Source organism: Thalassophryne amazonica, chromosome 17 (genome assembly GCF_902500255.1).
Source record: "Thalassophryne amazonica chromosome 17, fThaAma1.1, whole genome shotgun sequence".
Lineage (NCBI taxonomy): Eukaryota > Metazoa > Chordata > Actinopteri > Batrachoidiformes > Batrachoididae > Thalassophryne > Thalassophryne amazonica.
In genome coordinates, this window is record NC_047119.1 from 31,344,787 (window position 1) to 31,368,439 (window position 23,653).

Sequence of the window (23,653 nt, forward strand, 5' to 3'; positions counted from 1 at the left end):
TCCGCATGATGGACTGCAGCTTTCAGCCAATCAGTGGACAAGATTGATGCACTCATTTCGACTTATGAGTAAATTACATAAAAACCTGTATAAATCTATAAATTAGCTGCATCACTGTTTCAGCCGCAGTGATCAAAACCTATGAAAAAAGTAGGGGCCTATAGTCCAGAAATTACAGAGTGTGTGCGTGAAAATCCCCCATTGAGAGGTTGACATCATGCTGTTGTAAAGGGGTATTGAGTGTTGTAGTATAGGAGTTTTTATAAGTTTTATAATAACAAGTACAAGTAAATGAATACAGTATCTGGCGCATACCCGATACTGGTGTCAGGATCGGTGCATCCCTATAATAAATAATAGGATTAATATCATGGACTAGTGGTATAGTGCCTGTCAGGGTGACATGGTTAAAGTCAGTTGCAACCAAAAAAAGTGTTCATTTTGGACAGAGCAGATGTTATGTAGCTCACCGAGCACCATGCTAGCTTCAGCACTCGCGGAGATGTAAACAACTACAGTGTGCACTTCTGTGTTAGCTAGTGTGGCTGGCATTTGATAATCAAATATTCAGCTACTTCAGAGCCGTGGCTATTAATGATAGAACAGTTTGTTCACCGACGTTTGTTGATATATAAAGAGAGTCCTCCCCCATGAGTCTTCCCAGACAATTTCGTTCGGCTTGGAGAAATGACAAGCCGCTACTTGCTGTTCTAAGATGTTTGCAGCATCAATTGTAGAAGCCTTGAGGTCTTCCAGAAGAGATAAATATTGAAAACACATCTGGAACTGATGTCCAATCTTTTCAAAATATGCTGGAAGGGCAATTATAATGCAAAAAATAAAAATATGATTAATCTGAAAATTCAATAGCAATTACATCGGAAGTCTGTGAAGACTCAGCAATGCCGTATTTCCGAGAGATCTTGTTTATGCAAAGGCAGTGAAAAATAAAAGTGTCTGGGCAATCTATTACGTGTGACGCTAATGCTGTACAGTCATGCTATCAAAAAACAAAGCAACCTGCAGTTATAAACTTTATGCATTATGATTTATGCTTTAACACATTTGTATTCAAATTATATATTTCAAGACAGCAATTTGAGGCAGTGTTGGAATAGACTGCAGAATATATCATGCAATTGGCTTAATATCAAAACAGGGATATAGGTCATAGTTTTGCATTGCCAAATATGAAGAGCTCAAAACCATGATCGATAAGCACAGGAGGAGAGAGGTAAATACATGACTACTAATCAGCAAGCTTGCAGCGGTTATGCCTCCCCCTTTTTTCCTTCCATTTGACAGAGTGCCCCCCGAGAGTCACGGCTTTAAACTGCAGAACGGCTACATGCGGCAACTGTTGAACAAAATGGACTCTCGCAAGAAAAAGCAAAAAGCCCCACAGGAAAAGAGAAGAAGAAAATCAATGCGAGGATGGGGTTTTCAAATAGGAAAAACTGAAGGGCTAGAAAAAAAAGAACTGAAAGGTGAGGAGGGGAGGAAGCAGACAGATGAGACGACAGCAAGACCGGAGTGATAAAAAGTATCAACAAGAGGACAGCATTAAAACCATGTCATTTAAAATACGATATTAGATCCAAAGACAGTTGGTTTACATATTTTGTCAGGACAGAACCAATTTGTTGTGGATGGAGAGTCACTGCTGCTGTGGTAAAAGCTATGAGGAAAAAGCATTTGTTAATGAACCCACTGGGAAAGTCTGTCTTGCTGTTGCCAAGTCACATTTCAAAATGTTGCTACCAAGAGAACAAGGCTGTCAAAAGAAATCTTCAATGCAACTTTAATTGTGCAAGGAGATAATCATTTGTGCATGATTTTTTTTTCTTTTAAAAGCAAGCTGCAAAGCTTTTTTTTTTTTTTCCCCAGAGAATTATCTCACAGTTTCAGCCAGAGTAGCTTGCACTGGATAATTTACCATTTTTCACATATACAGTAGATATTCACCGAGATTTTGGCACCAGTGGCTCTGCGCTTTCAGGGATTTACTCTTTTAAAGCAGGATATCTGTGCTGAAGGAGCAAAAGCTCTCACCATATTGGTAGAGACTAGCATTTACTGACATTTCAACAATTCCTGATTTGACCCAGAAAATCTCCGTAAAATTTGATGCCTTCAGAAATCACTCAAGAGGGTTGTGAAGTGAACAAATATTTTGGGTGTATGGTGCCTTTTTGTACAGTTACCATGCATCAACGGTCTATTTTCTATTTTTAATGTCCTGGATTTGACCATTAAAAAGTGCCATACTTTCCAGAGTATAATTCACACTTTTTTTTCTGTATTATCAGCTGTTTAATTTGGGATTTTTGTCCACTGTTGTTGTGTACTTTTATTGTTAGCATTTCTTTATTACTATTTGAATTGATTTTGTTTCATTTAGTGCTTTGATTCCTGGGAAAGCCCTATACAAATATGATAAGAATAACAACAATAAATGTGCAATTTTGTATTTATTTATTTATTTGGTATATGTCACTCCACTATCCAAGTCACAGAAACCCCCCAAACTAGTAAAATAACAGGCGACTTACACTTGATTTATACAGGAAAATGCAATAGGTCAAGGTGAGAGGTTTGTGACGTGAGCATTCAAATATCTTGGGTCTATGACCCCATTTCAAAAAAATCTACCAAACAATCATATTAGAGATAGTGATGGCTAAATGGGGCTTCCTGAAGAATTTTACTTTTTTTTCCCTAAAGACATTCAATCGTGGTCTCTTGGAAAGAAGAAGAAGAAGAAGAAGAAGAAGAAGAAGAAGAAAACATTCAAAGGACATCCCATTCAGTTTGCTCTGAACCCTTTTGAGAAAATCATCTAGTGGAGCTGAGAAAAAAAAACAGTGAATTATTCATGAAACCTTATTTTATCGTCGCTAACTAGAGCTTGAATTACATTTGGACTAACTCATTAACTAGAATGTTTTATATACACGGATGACTGAAATTAAAGGTTGTGAATAAGGTAACAAAAAATGACTGTGATAACAGGATGGTGGAGCACTACCTGAGAAACTGTCAAAGGTATTTTCTGAAAGTCTTATGCAGGAAACTATGACAGAGAGGCTGTTTGCATAAAAGCTCATCCCACTGTGGCTGGAACAATCCATCCTTACAGACTCACCAAGCCTGAGATTTCCTCCTGGGCACATTCTGTCTCGTCCACTTGGAGTGAGGAGTCAGGTGGTAAATCAGTTGTCTGCAGATCTTATTGGTGGACTTGAGGGACTCGATCTCCTGTCACACACAAAAAGATCCACTGATGGATAATATGAGTGACAAAAGTTCATGCAACAAATAATTACAACTAAAAGAATGCTCAACATGAGTGATAATGAACTGCCTAATGTGTGACCCACTGATTGTCAAATGTTTGCTGCTTCAAACATTTTCTACATTAAAGCCATTGACTGTATATGTTCTAGACCAGGGGTCAGCAACCTGTGGCTCTTTAACCCCTCCCCAGCACCTCCCTGTACCTTAAAGGCTCTGTGAATCTGTTTTTCTTCCTGTGTGGCACCGTCTTTTAATTTGAAAAATCAGAGGATTTCAGACTGAGCAACGCTATGATGTAACTCAGGCACCTTTGCAGGCAACCAATCACACGGAGTATCTTCACGAAGGCGGGAACTTTGTTTTTGGACTCAGACACTATGTTCTGCTGAGCGAGGGTGAGTACATCAGTACACGTGAAACAGTGAGCCAGGAACGGAAAGAGACGATTTTAGCCCAAGTGTGGAGCAACATGTTAAGAAAATAAAACAAAACTTTGAAGCCGCCTTATTTCATGCTCCACTTTCAGTACCAGTGCGGTACTGACTGTACCGTCCTGTTGACACCATGTGCTCATCTGCGACAATTATACTGAATTTATGAGACGACACTGATGTCACTTTATGCATTAAGGTTCATCACAAACAATAGAAATCATCAAAATTCCTTTAAAAAATGAGGATATGAGAATGTACTGAATAAAAATCACACATATGTGCATAAAAAAAACCTGATGTGGAGAAACTCTGCAGTGATGTTCAGAAGCAGAAACCACATTAAGCAGGTGAGAACTCTGAACTTTAATAGACTGTTATTTCTCAAAGGTATTTATTGTAGATCTTGAGCTAATGTAGTTGTTTTATGTTCAAGCACAAAACGTTACTGAGAAGGAGAAAAAAATCAGGATGACTTCTATCACACTAAAATGAGCATGAGTCATAATAAAAATATAAACTGGTTGATTTTTATGTTGTTTTTCAAAGTTATTAGGCTGCAGCTATATGTTTTATTTATTTTAACATCAGTTACCTCATTTTATTTTTGTTTATTTTCAAAAAATATGTGGAGTCAAATAAGAATAATTTTCTTATTCTGACCCTTCTGTTCAGTTTATATCTGACAGTATAGCTGCACATGCCCATTTATTTTTCCCTTCTTTATAAATGTTTGTGTCATGATTGGGCTTGTGGGCTTTGTATTATTTTGCTGTCTTTTTGTTCTTGCTTGGGTTTTGTGTCAGGGATTTCTCTTGTCTGGTGTTTGGTGTTGGGCGTTTCCCTCCTGTACTCCCTCCTGCTTGCCACGTCCCGTTCCAGATCCTTCCACCACACCTGCCTTGCATTTCCTCCTAATCACTCCATCTTTATTAGTTGCACCTTTTCCCTCATTTGGTTGTGAGATTGTTGTGCTGTGTGCTTCTTTCGAGAGGTTTTCCTCAGTGTGTGTACTCCTGTTTTGTTTTCCGTGTTTGACCTGCCTGTCTGTCTGTTTTTTAGACCCTGTTCTCTGCCAAATGCTTTGGATACTTTTGCTTATAACAGTCAGCCTTTTTGTGTATCGAACCCTGTCAAACCTACATCTGAATCCTGCAATTGTGTCCTACCACTGTGCACTACTGAGTCTAACAGTTTAGTGTTTACATTTGTTTTACAAAGTTTTAAAAAACAATAACATGTTAACACTTTTCTTTATTGCAGTTTTGTAATTTCAGAAATGCAATAAAAACAACCACGAATCAGAAGAAGCTGGGACTATATGTAAAATGGAAATTACAAACAAAATGTTGTGCTATTCCCAGTTTCTCTACTCAACACACACACAGAAGCCAAAAAATCTTTCAGAGTTGTGTCTTGGTGGCTTCCCTCACTCGTCTCCTTCCAGCATGGATATTTAGTTTTTGAGAACTGTCTTTCTGACACAGATTTACCATAAAGTACCACACTGTTTGTATTTCTGAATGATTTATGTAAATAAAGTCTAAGAAATATTCAGTGATTCATAAATGTTCATGTATCCATCCCCTGACATTTCTCAAAGAAAACTGGCTGTAAAAATGATTAATTAATTCTTACATTTTTTTATTATTATTACTTTTGGAAAATGTTGCAGGTCCTAAATGTAGGAATGGATGTATATTAACAAATAAAATTAAGCTGACCACACAAAACATGAAATATGTTGGTAACTGTCTGCAGTTATGTAAATAGAAGGCAAAGAATATGTCAGGATCATTGTTCTCCCCAACCCAACCCCCAAACACACACACACACACACACACACACACATTTTCCATATAACCCACACTTTTCTGATTTGGGGTTGTAAAAAACAAACAAACAAACAAAATACTATTTTATATATATATATACATACAGACACACACACACACACACACACACACACACACACACACACACACACACACACACACACACACACACACACACACACACACACACACACACACAGTTGAACTGTATATAGAAAACCTTATAAGCTGTATTAACTTCATTCATTTTAAGGGTCAAATACTTTTTGTGGCTCAACAAGAATTTTATTTGTGGAAGACGGGACAAAAATGGCGCTCTTAAAAGTAAAGGTTTCAGACCCCTGTAGACTAGACAAACCCTCCATGATGTTACCGACAGGTTTTCTGTGTCACCATGTTGGCAGTTTCTGGCTATGCCAAACTCCTGGCCAACCCATGTGGGCAAGGGTGGTTTGATCTGGACAGGATGAATAAAGCCTGAACAGACCTCAAAGTTACTAAACTAGCTAAGGCTAATGGGCTAGCGATAACCTGGGTTTGGGTAATGTATATTTTTGCAAACTAGGCAAAGAGCCTTATAATGTGGATGTAATTATTCAAACCTATGACCAGCATATAGCCTCAATAACAGTGGCACGATCAGTGTAGCTAACACTGCTATGCTATCGGTACCTGCTTATGGTGCTATCATACAAATGAAATCATGCTAAAATTTCACTCAGTGGAAATACTCTAGCACAATAAAAGGCTCAGAAAGGACAAATATGGTTGAGTCCATAGCTTGTGGCCAACTGGTAGCAGGGGTCGCTTGCAGTGGCTGCCTGGATCCCTGACACACTAGGTGTCACTTATAGTGACCCTGCTCCTACTTATTCATAACTTTGTGATTTTAAATAGTGATTTCTGTTGTAAAGTTGAACATTTTAGCAAGGATTTCCAATGAGATTGTCCCACTTTTAGAGCTAGCCTCAAGTGGGCACTCGAGGAACTGCAAGCTTTGGCATTTTCGAGTTGGCTTCATTTTTCAGCACTGGAGGTTGCCGCTTGATGAAACTATACATTTATTATTTGAGGTTTCCTCTTTTCTCTCGCGCTTCCTCTGTCAACAACATTAAATGGAGCATGGTAAACCTAATTAATGGTACAACACGGCAACAAGGAAGAGGCGAGATGTTGAGAGCGAGAGAGAGGGAGAAGTGGCCAATCTACCTTACAGCGATTAACTGTTGCTGCTGCCACCTCTTTTCTTGGCTGACAAACAAAAAATGCCTGATACATAAAAAAATCCTGCAGTGCTGCTGCTTGGATGCTTAAACTCCACATCGTAGAATTTACAGAATCAAAATTATTGTTCGAAAATGTGGCTATGTGTGGGCCTGCAAGGGTGTACGTGCACCGCTGCAAATTAGTCACGCTACAGTCTGAGTGCATCATAACCTGCATATGTGAAACAAGGCCTTTGAAGCATTCAGTCAGGCCGGACGTGTTGTATAGCCTTAGCATGTCCTTGAATTTGTAATAGAAATAAATCTCAATATGAGGGAAGACACTGGCGGTCGAATTCAGCTGCCAGGCTTTATCTTCAGCACGCTGCTTCTCTAAATCCTCATCACGTCTGACACAGTATCCTGCAATGGGTTGACAACTAGTCAGCTGCTCTCCCCTCACTGTTCCTTCCAGGATTTCCTCAGCAAACAGCCACAGATTACAATTTCTTTCAGGTCATTATCGCCTATGAACACTAAGTAAAGACGATGTCACTGTGACGTTATCTTGAGCTGATCTCTGACAACTCTTCTGCAAACAGACAAGCTGTCGACTGCGATAGTGGGTTTGTGTGTTGCAGCCAGTAAGTCGATTATTTAATGTCTTCACTGCTATACTGCAATAGTATGAAACATACAAACCATTTCTTCTAAAACCCTGAAAAACAGAAAAAAAGTGCTGAAATTTTATTATAGTGAAGCATAGACATGGAAGTTACTAAATAGGTTTAGTGTGCCAAGATCACCTGTTTGCATTTTTGTAATCAAGATATGCATAAATAGTTAAAGGAACAAATTAAATTAAATTGTAGTTTACATTCAAAATATTAACAGTATTAAACAAAGAAGTATTAAGAAAAAATGACAAGGAAAATATTTTAATAATCTAATTCATGCATTTACTGTAGCTGAACCTCCAGCTTCTCCATCTCCTTGTGGTGATGCTTGTTGCCTCATGTGATGTGTCAATTTCAATTATTGGATTAGTTTATATGCTCCAAAAGGAACAAACGTATGATTTTTAAGTTGGCGGAACTAAATTTAGCGGAAGGTAATTGAATACCCTGGTGATAAAAGTACTGATGTCACTGATGTCCATTTTCACAAAATGTCTGTTTAGAAAAAAAGTCAAATCTGGAAATATCATTCAGTCATAAAGTCTGCCATTAAAGCCTTTGTTGCTTTATGCATCGTTTCGGGCCCCGTCACACTAGAGTACGAATGAAGTATTAATCACACGAATTGGAAAAACAAACTGCATTCGTATGGGGCAGACATTCACACTGCCGTGCACTGCGGTCTACTTTTTTGAAGACCTGCCGTGTCACACTGCTGGGTGTCGAATGACATCCAACCCATGGACCGATTACATGTAAACCAGGGTCCCCTGAACATTGCATCACTGGAGTGCATGTGAGAACAGATTATTACGGACATCTGATATCTTATTATTACTTCTATTTTGTCATTTGATTTATAAATGGACCACAATGGAAATAATTTTTTTCACTTTCTTGTGTATTTTAACACACGAGGGCTGTCAATAAAGTATAGGTCCTTTTTATTTTTTTCAAAAACTATATGGATTTCATTCATATGTTTTTACGTCAGACATGCTTGAACCCTCATGCGCATGCGTGAGTTTTTCCACGCCTGTCGGTGACGTCATTCGCCTGTGAGCACTCCTTGTGGGAGTAGTCGTCCAGCCCCTCGTCGGAATTCCTTTGTCTGAGAAGTTGCTGAGAGACTGGCGCTTTGTTTGATCAAAATTTTTTCTAAACCTGTGAGACACATCGAAGTGGACACGATTCGAAAAATTAAGCTGGTTTTCGGTGAAAATTGTAATGGCTGATGAGAGATTTTGAGGTGATGCTATCGCTTTAAGGACTTCCCACGGTGCGAGATGTCATGCAGCACTCTCAGGCGCCGTCGTCAGCCTGTTTCAAGCTGAAAACCTCCACATTTCAGGCTCTATTGATCCAGGACGTCGTGAGAGAACAGAGAAGTTTCAGAAGAAGTCGGTTTCAGCATTTTATCCGGATATTCCACTGTTAAAGGAGATTTTTTTAATGAAAGATGTGCGGACGGATTGCAGCGTCGGCTCGCAGCCGCCGCGACGCTCCGCCACAGGAAAAACACCTCTGTTGGAAGTTGGAACATGTCCAGCTGTTAAACAATTTCTCATATACTCACTCCACTGAAAGCCATCAAAAGCCGCCTGGATTTTACAAATGGTTATCAACATGGAGGTGTTTTTCCCGTCCGCACGTCTTTCATTAAAAAAATCTCCTTTAACAGTGGAATATCTGGATAAAATGCTGAAACCGACTTCTTCTGAAACTTCTCTGTTCTCTCACGACGTCCTGGATCAATAGAGCCTGAAATGTGGAGGTTTTCAGCTTAAACAGGCTGACGACGGCACCTGAGAGCGCTGCGCGACGTCTCGCACCGTGGGAAGTCCTTAAAACGACAGTATCACCTCAAAATTTCTCATCAGACGTTAAAATTTTCACTGAAAACCAGCTTAATTTTTCAAACCGTGTCCACTTCGATGTGTCTCACAGGTTTAGAAAAAATTTTGATCAAACAAAGCGCCAGTCTCTCAGCAACTTCTCAGACAAAGGAATTCCGACGAGGGGCTGGATGACTCCTCCCACAAGGAGTGCTCACAGGCGAATGATGTCACAGACAGGCGTGGAAAAACTCACGCATGCGCACGAGGGTTCAAGCATGTCTGACGTAAAAACATATGAATGAAATCCATATAGTTTTTGAAAAAAATAAAAAGGACCTATACTTTATGGACAGCCCTGGTATTTACAATTATATATTGTACTTACATTGAATTTACTAAATAAAATCATGCATGCACTCACGCTTTTATTATACAGATATTCACTGCCCCCTGCTGGAAAGGCGTGTTAGTTCAGAATGTAATTAGCAACATTTGCTAATATCTGTAATTTCTCCAAAAATATTTGTCCTATCAACTTTGTTTTGGTGCTGTTGCTTCTTGACCCAAAATATACAAGTATACACTCCAAAAAATGACTCATTGGATGAACTCAATTCAATGATGAGCAGGATTTCCATCTAATAAATATGTGTATCCCCCAAAAAAGCACATCCATGCAAGATAATTTAATATAATTTAGTTGGCATTACAAATATTTATTAGATGGAAATCCAATCTAATGAGTCAGTTTTTTGAGGGTACTAAACAGTGAATGTCTGCTCTCCCGCAGTCGCACGCATGCAGAGCTTTTTGTTTTTTTGCATTCTGCTGCAAGCAGGTGCTTTTCATTTCTACACACGCACAAACAGAGATGGTGGCGCAAGACATCAAACGCACTACACTTTTCATGCATGGTAACAACAACATGACACTTAACTAAACTGACTAAACCAATTGAACTACAAAAACACAATAAATCAATAACACTAACAACACTGTTAAACTAACATGTTTACTGGTTAGCTAAAATTGCTAATTTCTCCAAAAATATTTGTCCTATCAACTTTCTGTTTTGCAGCGTTCATCTTTGACCCAGAATACATAAGCATACCAAACAGTAAATGTCTACTCTCCCTGGCTTCTGTGTGATCGAAGCTGCACACGCGCACACAGAGGCCACTTGGTAATTCTAAAATAGATATATTAATTTAAAATGTGATATTTTACCAATATACTCATTGACCACTGGAGTCACTCACGGACCACCAGAGGTCCACAGACCATTCTTTGGCAAAGACTGTTTTATTCAGACTAAGGCATTTTTAACATTAAAACACTGGACTTAGGTGCTTCTTGTGTGCCAGAATGCGATAAGCTGTTGTTTCCCTATTGAAAAAACAAGATTTGTACACCTTTTCTATTAACAGTATTTAGTGGGTTCCGTCTATCCATTTTCTATGCCCGCTTTCTCCAATTAAAGGAGGCTGGAGTCTATCCCAGCCGTGTTAGGGCATGAGGCAGGGTACACCCTGGACAGGATGCCAACCTATCACAGGACCACATATATTCAACCAAACACATTCACAACTACAGTCTCTTAAAGTTTCCATTTCACCTAATGTGCATGTCTTTGGATGTGGAAGAAAGAGAGCCCACGCAAACATGAGGAGTACATGCAAACTTCACACAGAAAGGCCCCAGCTGGGAAGTGATCCCATGACCTTCTTGCTGTGAGACAACTGTGCTATAACCACTAAACCACCATGCTGCTTGCATTTGTCAGGTTGAGTTAGCTAATCAAATACAACATGTTTCTATGCTCAACTTCAATAGACTACTTTTAGCACACGTCTGAAAAGCTAATCCTCAAACAAAAGAGATTGGATTTGCTAATGAGTTGTGAACTGACTAATTGAACTGTGAACACCACTGTTGATTTATTTGCTGGTTTATTTAAAAGTGTCAAAACCAATTTGCAGGTATTGTGAAGAAAAGTTTTTTTTTAAGAAACAGACTCAAATCCAAAATGCAAAAAATAAGCATATTTTTAAAAGGAAAGGAAGAACAATCTGACCCAATTCTAATAAAAGCAGTCACCCAAACACACCAGAAATGGAGAAAGAATACTGCGCTGGAACAAAACAAAGGCAGCTGAAGTATGATGAATACCTTGTGCACAGATTAAAAATTATTTTTGTATTACAGTGTAGTTTTATGTCATTTTAGAAATGTCATCAAGATATCATACACTTTCATGTAGGATTTGGGCTCCTGTTATGTAGACTTTGGTTTGTTTCCTGGTCACACCGCCTGTCTGTGTCCTTGAACATGACACTTCATCTGCATCATTCCAGCTGAACATGCTTATTAGACCTGGCTAGGGACGGAGTGGCACATTTAGCAGACCTCCTCAAGAGATGGACACATGCACCGGTGTGCATGGAAATCACGCAAAAAAGTGTGAAATTAAACATTTTTCCCCTCACTTTTCACTAACACCTGCAGGTTCCGGAGCACAGCTGCTCCTTTATCAACAAATGAGCTGGAAAACCACATGAGGCCACTTCACAGCGACACACTGGCCCTCTGCTTCACTCTGGCCCGACCAGGACAGCAAGAATATTATCCAAGAGCAGGCCAGTGTTCACAGTTCTTACACTGTTGCATCATAAAATCACATTTAGGTCACGACTAGACTTGATCACTTTCAGTGTGATTAAATATGAAACATCCACTATAATACAGGACTGTAAATCTAATAATTTTATTCATAACTCATTCAGTATGTCATCATTAATCAGAAAGAGGTGAAAAAATCTATTTTTAAAACACAGCGTTTGTCTTTGCATAGCATGCCAAGATTACATGAGTTTTCATACAGCTTGGATAAAGACTTTCAAACTAATAATTTGACAGAATTATGAGTTAACTGGGGCGCCTGTAATTAACCTAAAGACCTAATGGCTTCTTGCAATTCAGAGCACCAAACATATACCCGCCCCTGCTCCCCAAAAAGTTTAAAAACTTTTCAGTTATACAGCATGACAAAGGCTGAGCATTTTCAGTTTAATGATGATTTGGTCGAATTGCGCATGAAGTGCGCATGAAGCAGGAATCATATGCAGTACATGTAAAATCGTAGCTGCCTCTAACGCCTCGTACACCTGTTGCTGCACACCAGTGGCTGAAAGACAGAGTGTGCACTGTGAGAGCCCATCAAACCCTCTTGAGGCAGGTGTTGGACAAATTCCAGGTCACACGCACGCACATCTAAAACCGCTCATTTGGCACTTAGAAACTGTGTGGCCATTCGCACTATTAACACAAAAACAGTCAGCAAGCCACTCGTTGGATGTGTTCCTACAGCAGAGTCTGTCTCACATCCGCCACAGAAATCATCCAATCCAGCACGTGGATCCAGATTCTCAGACAGAGAGGAAACGAAAACAGAATCAGTCGGCCAGAAAAACTACTCTTAAGGTATAATTCATCAGCACTAAGCAACAGGAAAGCAGAAGAAATACTAAGGTGATCGCCGGCCACGAGCCCTAAGTTTCATTAACAGACCCAGACTTTAGATAAGGTTGAGGCCGAGAACCGCTCTGTTTTCTAATAAAATGAATTTAAAAGGGTAGGAAGCATAGTACCATACTATGCCAGTATGCTAGCCATACGAAAGGGAGAATACAAATCTCCAGTTCCAAATTTCTTCCAGTGTTGCCAAATCATCAGTAAGAAAAGTACCTATTGGCTGTCCTAAAAGTCGCTAAATGACATCATAGTCAAATTTGCATAATATGATGTTGCAACAGATGCTGTAGGAAAAAAGAATAACGTCATGGGATTGACAAAAAAGTGAGTAAAAACACCTTAATAATACAGTATTTCGAACTACACAAATAAACTTGATTCTTGGTTTGTTTATCTATTTTGTCATTAAAATTGGCCATTATTTCTCAAAATAAAATAATAGCTTCTCAAGTTCAGGGCTTCTCAAAGTCTGGAGACTAATTAGGCCTACATCCGGACTGGCAGCCTCTTAGTTTATCACATGACGCTCTCCCATCACACGTTCATTCATCTATTCCCAATTAGCTGAAATGTTAGATGACTCTGAGTGAGATTTGCGATTCCATGATCAGATCATTGCAGCAGCAGTGATTTAGATGAGAAACAAATTTTTTGTTGTAAATCCCGCTCTAAAACAGGGTGGGATCAGCCGTGGCGACATCACACATGCGTGATTGATTTACTTTAAATATGGAGGAGTGTAGATCTCTGTCCGCTCTGCTCTCAGTGCTTTGCAGCTGCCATGGAGCACACTGTACTGACCGCTTGTGACTGCCTTGGGGTGGTGGGGGACCTCACGGCAGCAGCTGCTGAACAGGGTTTGTAGCTCAATACGTTCTTTCACTTTTGAGTCGCCAAACACCAGAAAAGTCTACAATGACGCCAGGAAAAGTAGCTAGATTTGTCACTAGTCACTTTTGAGAGAATAAGTCGGCAAGAGGGTTGGAAAGTCGTCAGATTTTAGGGCCCTGTCCCACTGGCGTTTAGGAGGATTTGCGCATGAAATGAGGAGACAAAAGCTGAGCGTCCGCAACAAAGGTGGGTGGAAATGACAAATGTCCCGGGGTGGATCAGCGAATACATGAGGAAGAAAAGCGGATATAACAGGGAACAGAAGCGAAGGCGACTGCGGAGGCGCCCCTATGAGGGGCACAGCGGCCGTGATGCACTCACTCCATCCGTGCCCACTCTGTCTGCATGCGCGACATACCATTTGCGACCGTGATGTGGCCGTGCTGGGCATGCGTCATATCTGTTTTGCACACTGTCCCGGTCCGCCGCCAAGCCGCGCCAACCCATCGGTTGCGGATATCAGTGGATGACAGGGGATATGCAGCGCATTGGTTGTGTATGTCCTGCGTATGTCTTCAGTATGTGTTCAGGCAGTGATGCGGATCTCATCCGCAGCAGGATTTTTGAGCCGCTCAAAAATCCTGGCTGCGGACATGCGTGCCTCTGCGGATGATCACGGACGTGTTCGGATGGCGGCTGACTCATACTGGAATGTTACATGGTTATTGTGGTTGTTTGGCGGATGTGGGCCACTTTTGTGCACATTCCATTCGCAAATCCTCCTAAACGCCAGTGGGACAGGGCCCTTAGCGAGAAAGTAGCCAAATTGGCAATACTAATTTCTGCTGCAGAGGCCATGGTTTAATTCTTGAGATTTTTTATTTCTCTCCTGTCGTTAAACACAATAAGGCACTGCTTCTACAGGTTGGCCCATAAATATAGCCAAAGTTGTTGTGTGGGCCGCTGAAGAGGAGGTACTGCTGGCCCACCACCAGAAGATGGCACCCTGCTTGAAGTGCGGGCTTCAAGCACGATAGGGCGTCGGAGCGACCAGGAGTGACAGCTGTCACTCATCATCCATACCAGCTGTCACTCATCCACCACTCAACACCATCACCATAAAGGCCGGACTGCAACTCCACCTCCCCACCGAGAAATCAGCTACCAAGCAAGGTAATTTTCTCTGCTGTGATTATCGTTGACTAAAAATATTGGTCTGTGTGCAGCCGTGTTCCTGCAGGCTCTATCGGAGGCTGGATTGGCAGACAGTGAGAGGACAACGTTCTTCGCCTCTCACTCCATCCATGAAAGAGACCAACAGGAGCTGCACGGGTGACATTGTTTCTGGAGGTGGAGGTTCTCCCTCCCGGAGGAACTACTTAAGGGACGATTACTGGGTGTGTCTTCACACACCCACCATTAACTGTTTCTGTTTCTGCCAGCAGTACCTGGTTTGACAGCTGGAGACGGTGGCCACCTGGGACTCGGGACTTGGCGGCTCCGGTGTTCTTCAGATCCGCTGGCGGTGGAAGCCGTGTGGGATCCGGCTCTTCTTTGGACAGACGTCTTCTATCCTCGAGCCTGCCCACACATCACCTTGTGTATGATTGACTGTACTCCTCTATTGTTTTTGTCTGTATTCCGTTGTGCAATTCACAACATTAAATTGTTACTTTTTGGCTCATCCATTGTCCGTTCATTAACGCCCCCTGTTGTGGGTCCGTGTCACTACACCTTCCCAACAGGATTTCTCGGCCAGCGTCATGGATCCTGAGGGACATCAACCATCATTTGAACAGCCAATGGAAGAGCAAGGTGAACAGGTGTCAGCAGGAGGCGTGTTAGGTGAGCTGCAGCAAATCTTAACCGCTTTCACTGCTCGGTTGGACTTAGTCACTGAGCAGAATGTTATTCTCAATCGGAGGATGGAGGCTCTCACCGCCCAGGTGGAAGCGCGTGCTCAGGGCGCTGCTGCAGCACCTCCTCCTGCTGACCAGAGACCTGAATCAGACATTCCGCTGGTCGTTCAACGACCCCCCCCCCCCACCATCTCCTGAAGCTTACATAAGCCCTCCGGAGCCGTACGGAGGCTGTGTCGAGACGTGCGCGGACTTCTTAATGCAGTGCTCGCTTGTCTTTTCACAGTGTCCCGTCATGTACGAGTCAGACGCCAGCCGGGTGGCTTACGTAATAAATTTGCTTCGAGGAGAGGCATGTGCCTGGGCTACGGCGCTCTGGGAGCAGAATTCATGGCTCCTAACGACATATACTGGGTTTGTGAGGGAGTTCAGACAGGTGTTCGACCACCCTCATAGAGGCGAGACCGTTTCAAGCGTGCTGCTGTCGATAAGACAGGGGTGCCGGAGCACAGCTAAGTATGCAGTCGACTTCCGCATTGTGGCAGCGCGAGCCGGCTGGAATGCTGTTGCGCTCCGCGCCGCCTTCGTAAACGGACTGTCTCTGGTCCTTAAGGAGCACCTGGTGGCGAAGGACGAGCTGCAGGATTTAGACGGGCTTATCGACCTGGTTATACGGTTAGACAACCGATTAACAGAACACCGACGGGAGCGAGACGAAGGGCGTGGTCAGGCACAAGCCGTCCCTCTTCCTCCCGGGTCCGAAAGGGAGCCGCCTTCTCCACGCTCCACAGCCAGGGTACTCCATGTGACGACAGCTCCCCCTGCTGCCGTTGTTAGGGAAACGAGCAGGACCAAAATGAGATCAGATCAGAGACAAAGGAGGCTGGTCCGTGGGGAGTGTTTTCTCTGCAGCTCAACCGAGCACACGCAGAAAAACTGCCCCAAACGGTCAAAACAGCAGCACTCGTCCTGGGCTAAGGGTGGGTCATAATACTCACGCGGGGAAACCCCGATGATCTGCACACATCCCAGTTACGATCCTGAGTGGGGATCTAACCCTTCACGCCCCAGCACTGGTGGACACGGGGTCAGAGGGGAATCTGCTGGATAGCAGATGGGCAAAGGAGGTTGGGCTCCCTCCGGTGGCCTTACCGTCACCATTGTCGGTACGGGCACTAGATGGCACCCTTCTTCCACTAATCACACATCAGACACAGCCAGTGACAATGGTTGTGTCTGGAAATCACAGGGAGGAGATTGTGTTTTATGTAACACCTACCTCCCGAGTGATTTTGGGTTTTCCATGGGTGTTAAAACACAATCCCTGGATTGATTGGCCGTCTGGGGTTGTGACGCAGTGGAGCAAAACCTGCCACCGGGAGTGTTTAGGATCCTTGGTTCCACCCGGTGTGACAGCTAAGGAGGAGGTTAAAGTCCCCCCCAATCTGACGGCGGTGCCTAAGGAGTACCACGAGCTCGCTGACGTCTTCAGCAAAGATCTGGCACTCACGCTGCCCCCGCACCGTCCGTACGATTGTGCCATTGATTTGATACCGGGCGCTGAGTACCCGTCCAGCAGGCTGTACAACCTCTCACGTCCGGAACGCGAATCAATGGAGACCTACATCCGGGACTCATTAGCTGCCGGGCTGATCCGGAACTCCACCTCCCCGATGGGTGCAGGTTTCTTTTTTGTGGGCAAGAAAGACGGCGGACTCCGTCCATGCATTGATTACAGAGGGCTGAACGAGATCATGGTTCGCAATCGATACCCTTTGCCTCTGTTGGATTCAGTGTTCACGCCCCTGCATGGAGCCCAAATTTTCACGAAATTGGATCTTAGGAATGCGTACCACCTGGTTCTGATCCGAAAGGGAGACGAGTGGAAGACGGCATTTAACACCCCGTTAGGTCACTTTGAGTACCTGGTGATGCCGTTCGGCCTCACCAATGTGCCCGTGACGTTCCAAGCTTTGGTAAATGACGTCTTGCGGGACTTCCTGCATCGGTTTGTCTTCATATATCTAGACAATATGCTCATCTTCTCCCCAGATCCTGAGACCCATGTCCAGCATGTACGTCAGGTCCTGCAGCGGTTATTGGAGAACCGGCTGTTTGTGAAGGGCGAGAAGTGTGAGTTCCACTGTACTTCTTTGTCCTTCCTGGGGTTTATTATCTCCTCCAACTCCGTCGCTCCTGATCCGGCCAAGGTTGCGGCGGTGAGAGATTGGCCCCAACCAACAAACCATAGGAAACTACAGCAGTTCCTCGGTTTTGCTAATTTTTACCGGAGGTTCATCAAAGGCTACAGTCAGGTAGTTAGTCCCCTGACAGCCCTGACCTCCACAAAAGTCCCCTTCACCTGGTCGGATCAGTGCGAGGCCGCGTTTAGGGAGTTGAAACGCCGGTTTTCGACTGCACCAGTTCTAGTGTGGCCCGATCCAAAACACCAGTTTATAGTCGAAGTGGATGCCTCTGACTCAGGGATAGGAGCCGTGCTTTTGTCTGTCTGTATTCCGTTGTGCAATTCACAACATTAAATTGTTACTTTTTGGCTCATCCATTGTCCGTTCATTAATGCCCCCTGTTGTGGGTCCATGTCACTACACCTTCCCAACAAAAGTCTCACAGATTAAACCTGAATTATTCCAGTAAGTCATTCAGAAGCTTTGAAAAGTAATTCCATCAATTTACGGACCCTTCTGGAATTTTTCATCTTGGTGTATCTACAATATACTACTAACCCACTGAAAATGGTGGAAATTATGAAAAAACAACTACCCTCTTCTCTCATCTGGTGGTGATACAGCAATAAAGCATTTGGCTCTTAATGCCCCGCTGGGTGTATGCACTCTGTCAGTTACAGGTAGACTGTGTAAGATTCATGAATGTGATGTTTTAGCTTTTCTTATTTCTCTTCAGGGGTCTATGGGAGTGTGATGATACAGTCAGCAGACAGTCAGTGAGATGCACAATACAGGATCCATGAATGAGCTACCTGTATGTCTTCAGCAGTATTCTTTAGTATCTGTACTTAGTGATCAAGACAAAACTTTGAAATCAGAGGAGTAATCAAGACTAAAGATCAAAATCAAAGATGAGTGATCCCAATCAAAGTTCTGCGATCAGTATCAAATTCAGCAAACAGGATAAAAGCTCACTGATCAAATAAATAACAACACTTTACTGAATAAGCACAACAAACACAACAGATTACAATAATAGACAAAGAAGTCAATTCACAAAATGTGTCACGTGGGCAGGCTCGAAGATAAGAGACGTCTGTCCAAAGCAGAACCGGAACCACACGATTTCCTCCGCCACCGAACCCCGGGAATACTGGAGCCGCCAAGTCCCGAACTCCCAGGTGGCCACTGCCTCCGCGTGTCGGATCTGGTACTGCTGGCGAGGAACAAAAACATTTAAATGTGGGTGCGTTTGCACCCAGCAACACGTATGGCGGGGAAAACCACCTCCACCTCTCGTCGGAAGAAATGTCTGCTATTCAACGCACAAAAGTAACAAAGTGTTAATGTCAAAAAGACAACACAGTCGGCTGAGTACTGTACCTCCTAGGTAGAGCGATATCTCGGCAAAGAGGTGGAGATGTCGTCTTGCTGATATACCACTGCTTATCAGATGATTGGTGACAGCTGTCGTAGTGATAAGTGACAGCTGTCACCCCGGCTGCTCCTGTGAGGCGGCAGCGCCCCTCTGGTGCCTGGAGCCCGCACTCCAGGCAGGGCGCCCTCTGGTGGTGGTGGGCCAGCAGTACCTCCTCTTCAGCGGCCCACACAACACAAAGGCCAAGATCTAAATTCTGTTATCAAGATTAAAGGTCAGCATTCAAGATCAAAGGTCAGCAATCAGGATAAACGCTCACTGATTCATAGTTCAGTGATCAAGATCAAAGTTCTGTCATCAGGATGAATGCTCAGTGAATGGGATGAAAGCTCGACGACTGGGATGGAAGCTCTGCAATCGAGATGGAAGCTTGGCAATTAGGATCAAAGCTCAAGGATGAGGATCAAAGCTCTGGAATGAGGATCAAAGCTTGACATAACAATCACAGTCAGTAATTAGGATCAAATAAGGGGAAAATATCATGTAAACAGAAAATTGATGGACCTTGGTAGAGGGTCTTAAACTGACTAAATTATGAAGGTCTGTCTAGAGAACAGTTTATTCTTCGATTGTACTGATATCATCATATAGCAATGCTAATGTAAAAGGCCCCAATATATATATATAAACATCCATCTGCTGTGTCAACTTTATGTCCCTTCTTGCTTGTCAACTGTTGGCACCTATAGGAAAAGAAAATTATAATGAATGTAATCCTCAGGAAGGCAAAGTACAAAAACACTGGAACAGGAACAAACACAAAATCAAGAACCCAGGGTTCTGCCTCATCTTGCTTTGTGAAACAGATGTGCAAAACTAAGAATTTTTAATGATAAAAGCAGTTCTTTTTGTTTGTTTGTTTGTTCATGATTCTTATAAACTCTAGGACTTAACTCAAACTGGATCAGTTTGGTTTCATACCTTTTTTGGACATTGCAAGTCCCGGGCCAGACTGAGCAGCAGTTCATGAGAGATGGGATCCACCAAGTTGAGAAAAGCTGCATTCTTATACAAAATGTCACTGAGCGATGATCCCTGGAGTCCCAAGTCCTGAGGGAAAAGTGGAGAAATGAATTGGTTATGAAACACATGGTTCAACAGCCATCAAAACATCTGATCTACACTCAACACCAAATGGTCAGTCTCTTGCTTCGACAACAGGAGGTTCCCAGTTCAAGGATCACCAGTGCCCCATTCTCATGTAATGAGTTGTGTCAGGAAGGGCATCCGATGTGAAAATTGCACCAAATCAACATGAAAGTTCGTATTGAAATCAAACAAGAAAAAAAACGAAAACTTACAGGAAATAAGTGTCAATGTTTATGCTCTTTCTTCACCGCGTGTCATGCTGTATCATGCATCCTCTCGTTTCAACAAACCACAGCTCCGAACCATATAAAGTGAGTCATTATTGACGCACATCTGTTTGCTAACCCTCCACTGTTAGTGCTGACAAGCAAAGGATTGTTTCATGGACACAGGAACCAGGATACATCCCCAGAGCTCAATAAAACTTCTACCATCCTCACCTTCTTTGTGTTGGAGCACAAAAAGGACACTGGTCATTTCCAGTTAATGCTTTCAGTGCCGTATTTGGCAGAGATGCATTAGTGTTGCATTGTTTCTTTCTTTTGTTTAACTCTCTCACACAGACTAAGGACCTGATTTACTAAGATCCCAGAGTTTTAAATTGCATGGGCAATTTTTGTGCGTAGGGGTTTAGCTAGTTATGTAGGTGATTCACTAAGAGTAAATGCACAGTTAATAGTGGGTGGTAATGTGACGCAGACAGCAGTATGTAATTTATTTAATGACCGTAAGAGCAAACTCAAATTAAATCAGTCACATAAGTTAAGTTAGTCGGCGCAGCTGCAAGGCATCTCCTTATCCAGATCTAATATGCATGAAGACAAGGCACTTGAATAGCAGTATATTTTATTGATTTATCTAATGCTGTCTATATTATATTTGCTATCATGACTTCTCCAATGTTTGCCTCATCTCTTTTTCAAACTGATAACACTTTATCCTGTTAATATGTCCTCCTGCGGGCTGTTCCATGCATTCATGATTCTCATTGTTAGAGAATTTCCTCTAATCCTCTATAATCCAGACATGACCTTCTTTTAAATAATTTCTTGCTGTGACCCTTTCCGTCTTCTGATAATGGGTGATCAGGAGTTTGCACAGTTGTCTGTGCTTTCCATGAGCAGAAAGCGTCATAAATCGTCACTAATTTGCTAAACCAAGATGGATAAAACAAGAATTAAATGTTTGAAATAGGACATTGTTTTCTATGTTTGTTTGTTGGTTTTTGTGATAGCTAGCACATGAGCATGATCAAGCACTGCATGTTTTTTACGCACAGCCATGATGTCCCACAAAGACTCTGAAATGTGTGTCTGTTTTTGGTCTACCTGATGTTCATAATGAATGATTTTTCATTTCTGTGCAGCCTCTGTGCTTGAATGGCAATCACATTCACAATCAGTAAAAGCCAAGTTTTCAAACTCGCAAAATCCAGACACTATCAGCATCTGCTCAATTTACTTTTGACCTTGACAAATCATGTCGCATGTGTAAACATTACCTATTTCCATGTTTCCTCCTACAGTTTTGCGCTTTTAGGTAGACAAGCCCCAAATTGCATATTCATGAAGGCAACAATGCTACATCAACAATAGTACATCTTATTTTGACAGACACAGTCCTTGTTGGGCACGGTTAGTAACTCAACATACACGCATATCTGTGAGTGCAATTGTGTTTGAGCACATTTTTACACACTATTAGTAAATCTTGCCCTAAATTCAGAAAGTATAGCACTACTGTCTGTGAAGTTATACTTTTATGGTTTTGCACCAACTGCTAAACAACTACATTACCTGTAACTACTTCTTACTTCAAAATATAGCAAATCAGCTAAATTTGAAAGCTGACTTCCTTGTGTGGGTTCAAATTTTGTTTACGTTTGTTTGAATAGAAATGAATTTGTTTTTGCACAATTCTGTATGTTTTTAACATTAGCCTCGTCTCTGTTGTATAAACACTCACTGCCCTACTCTTACAGGATGTGTAATCTAGGCACTAAAAGAGGTGCAAAGGGGTTGAGTTTATCTGGTTCATTTCTCATGGGAATTTTGTCAGCATATCAGGAAGTCAACCAATCTGCACATCACCTGTTGAACCAGACTACAAGATGCCTAATGCTGATGTGCTGAATGAACACACTGGACAGGTTTGTTGAGGTGTGTACTGTGGTGAGAGAACAGATTTGTGCAAGAATCATTTGGTAAGAAAAACATATTGCTTAAGAGTAGGTGACACTTATATTGACGAACCCGTAAGCACGGTGTCTGCAGCTTCTCCAGTCGACATGGAGGCAAAGCTGACTGTTTTCACATTATTTTATTTTATTTTATTGTTTTGTGGATCATGGGAATTTTGTCGCATGCAGACTGAGACGTTAGGAGCAGATGAGGAACTGCAAGTCTTTTAACTTGCAGCGCAAAGCGGCTTGCAGTGGAGCAAGAGGATCCATTCACAGCAGAGGCTCGAACCATCAGCTGCAGATGCAATGAACAGATTACACCTGTAGCTGACCGGGCTGGTCGCAGATCAGTACAGCAGAGACTCGAACCATCATGGACTTTTCTTCAGCCACAACAACAAATTAAATTATTTTCAGACATTGTTTTGTAAAGGTGGATAAGTTTTCAGATGATCTCACTGAAATGGACAGGTAAGACTATTTACTCCTTGTGTGAATGGTTTTAATATTTAATAATAACTTGTTACACTACTAATGTACAGTACACTAAGTATTCAAGAAGGAAACGATATTTATTTAAAAAATAGCTGGTATTATCAGTCCCTCATGACATTTTTCAGATTTGAATATACCTGTTTTTCAGAAAAAAATCATAAATAAAAAATCCACACCATCAGTTTTTCTGATGTCACAGATAGTAAAAATATGTATATATTTTTTAAAATCAGTTGATTAGACCAAAGAGCTGGCAAAAAAGTATCACCTCCATCGGCATCCCCAAATCACCTGCATTATTTATTATTTATTTTATAATCACCATTCTGTGTTCTGAAATCTGCCAATATCATCAATGTTGTCAGACTAAAGGTTTTTCTCCAAGGTTTTGTCTCCCTTGTTGTGGTCTGAATAAGGCTCAAAACCATAAGGCTGTGTCCTCCACAGTTTCTTCAGACACACGTTCAGCCTGGACTTAAAAAAAAAAAACTCCACACTAGAAAAAAAATCGCCCGTAAACAGCTCGACCTCCACTGTGTTTGCGGCTGAGGGCTGAAATAGAGCGCAGGCTTCAGACAGCTTTTGCTTATCCTTCACCTGCGCACTTATCAACTTTTATTGTTCAGGATTTTTTTAAATATCAACATTTCATTATTTTCAGTGATTATTTGTGCACATTTTTTGGTGTCACCTACACTTTGGTACACAAGTTGCAGTGACAGATGAATTACTGTAACATCTACATGAAAACTGAATCCC

The 23,653-nt window shown here is 42.1% G+C and overlaps 1 protein-coding gene across 2 annotated transcripts in view; it reads right to left on the reverse strand.

The window, feature by feature from the left end:
- Positions 1-23,653, reverse strand: part of LOC117529734 (leucine-rich repeat-containing protein 75B-like) — a 78,594-nt gene that overhangs the window by 37,520 nt on the left and 17,421 nt on the right. The window contains exons 2-4 of one of the 2 annotated variants that reach the window (XM_034192588.1): positions 20,050-20,178; positions 16,403-16,408; positions 3,146-3,252 (exon numbers count right to left, since the gene is read on the reverse strand). In XM_034192588.1, the coding sequence (XP_034048479.1) occupies positions 3,146-3,252; positions 16,403-16,408; positions 20,050-20,178 (242 nt within the window). Of the gene's footprint in view, positions 1-3,145; positions 3,259-16,402; positions 16,409-20,049; positions 20,179-23,653 lie in introns of both variants that reach the window. The other variant, XM_034192590.1, reaches the window with a different exon arrangement.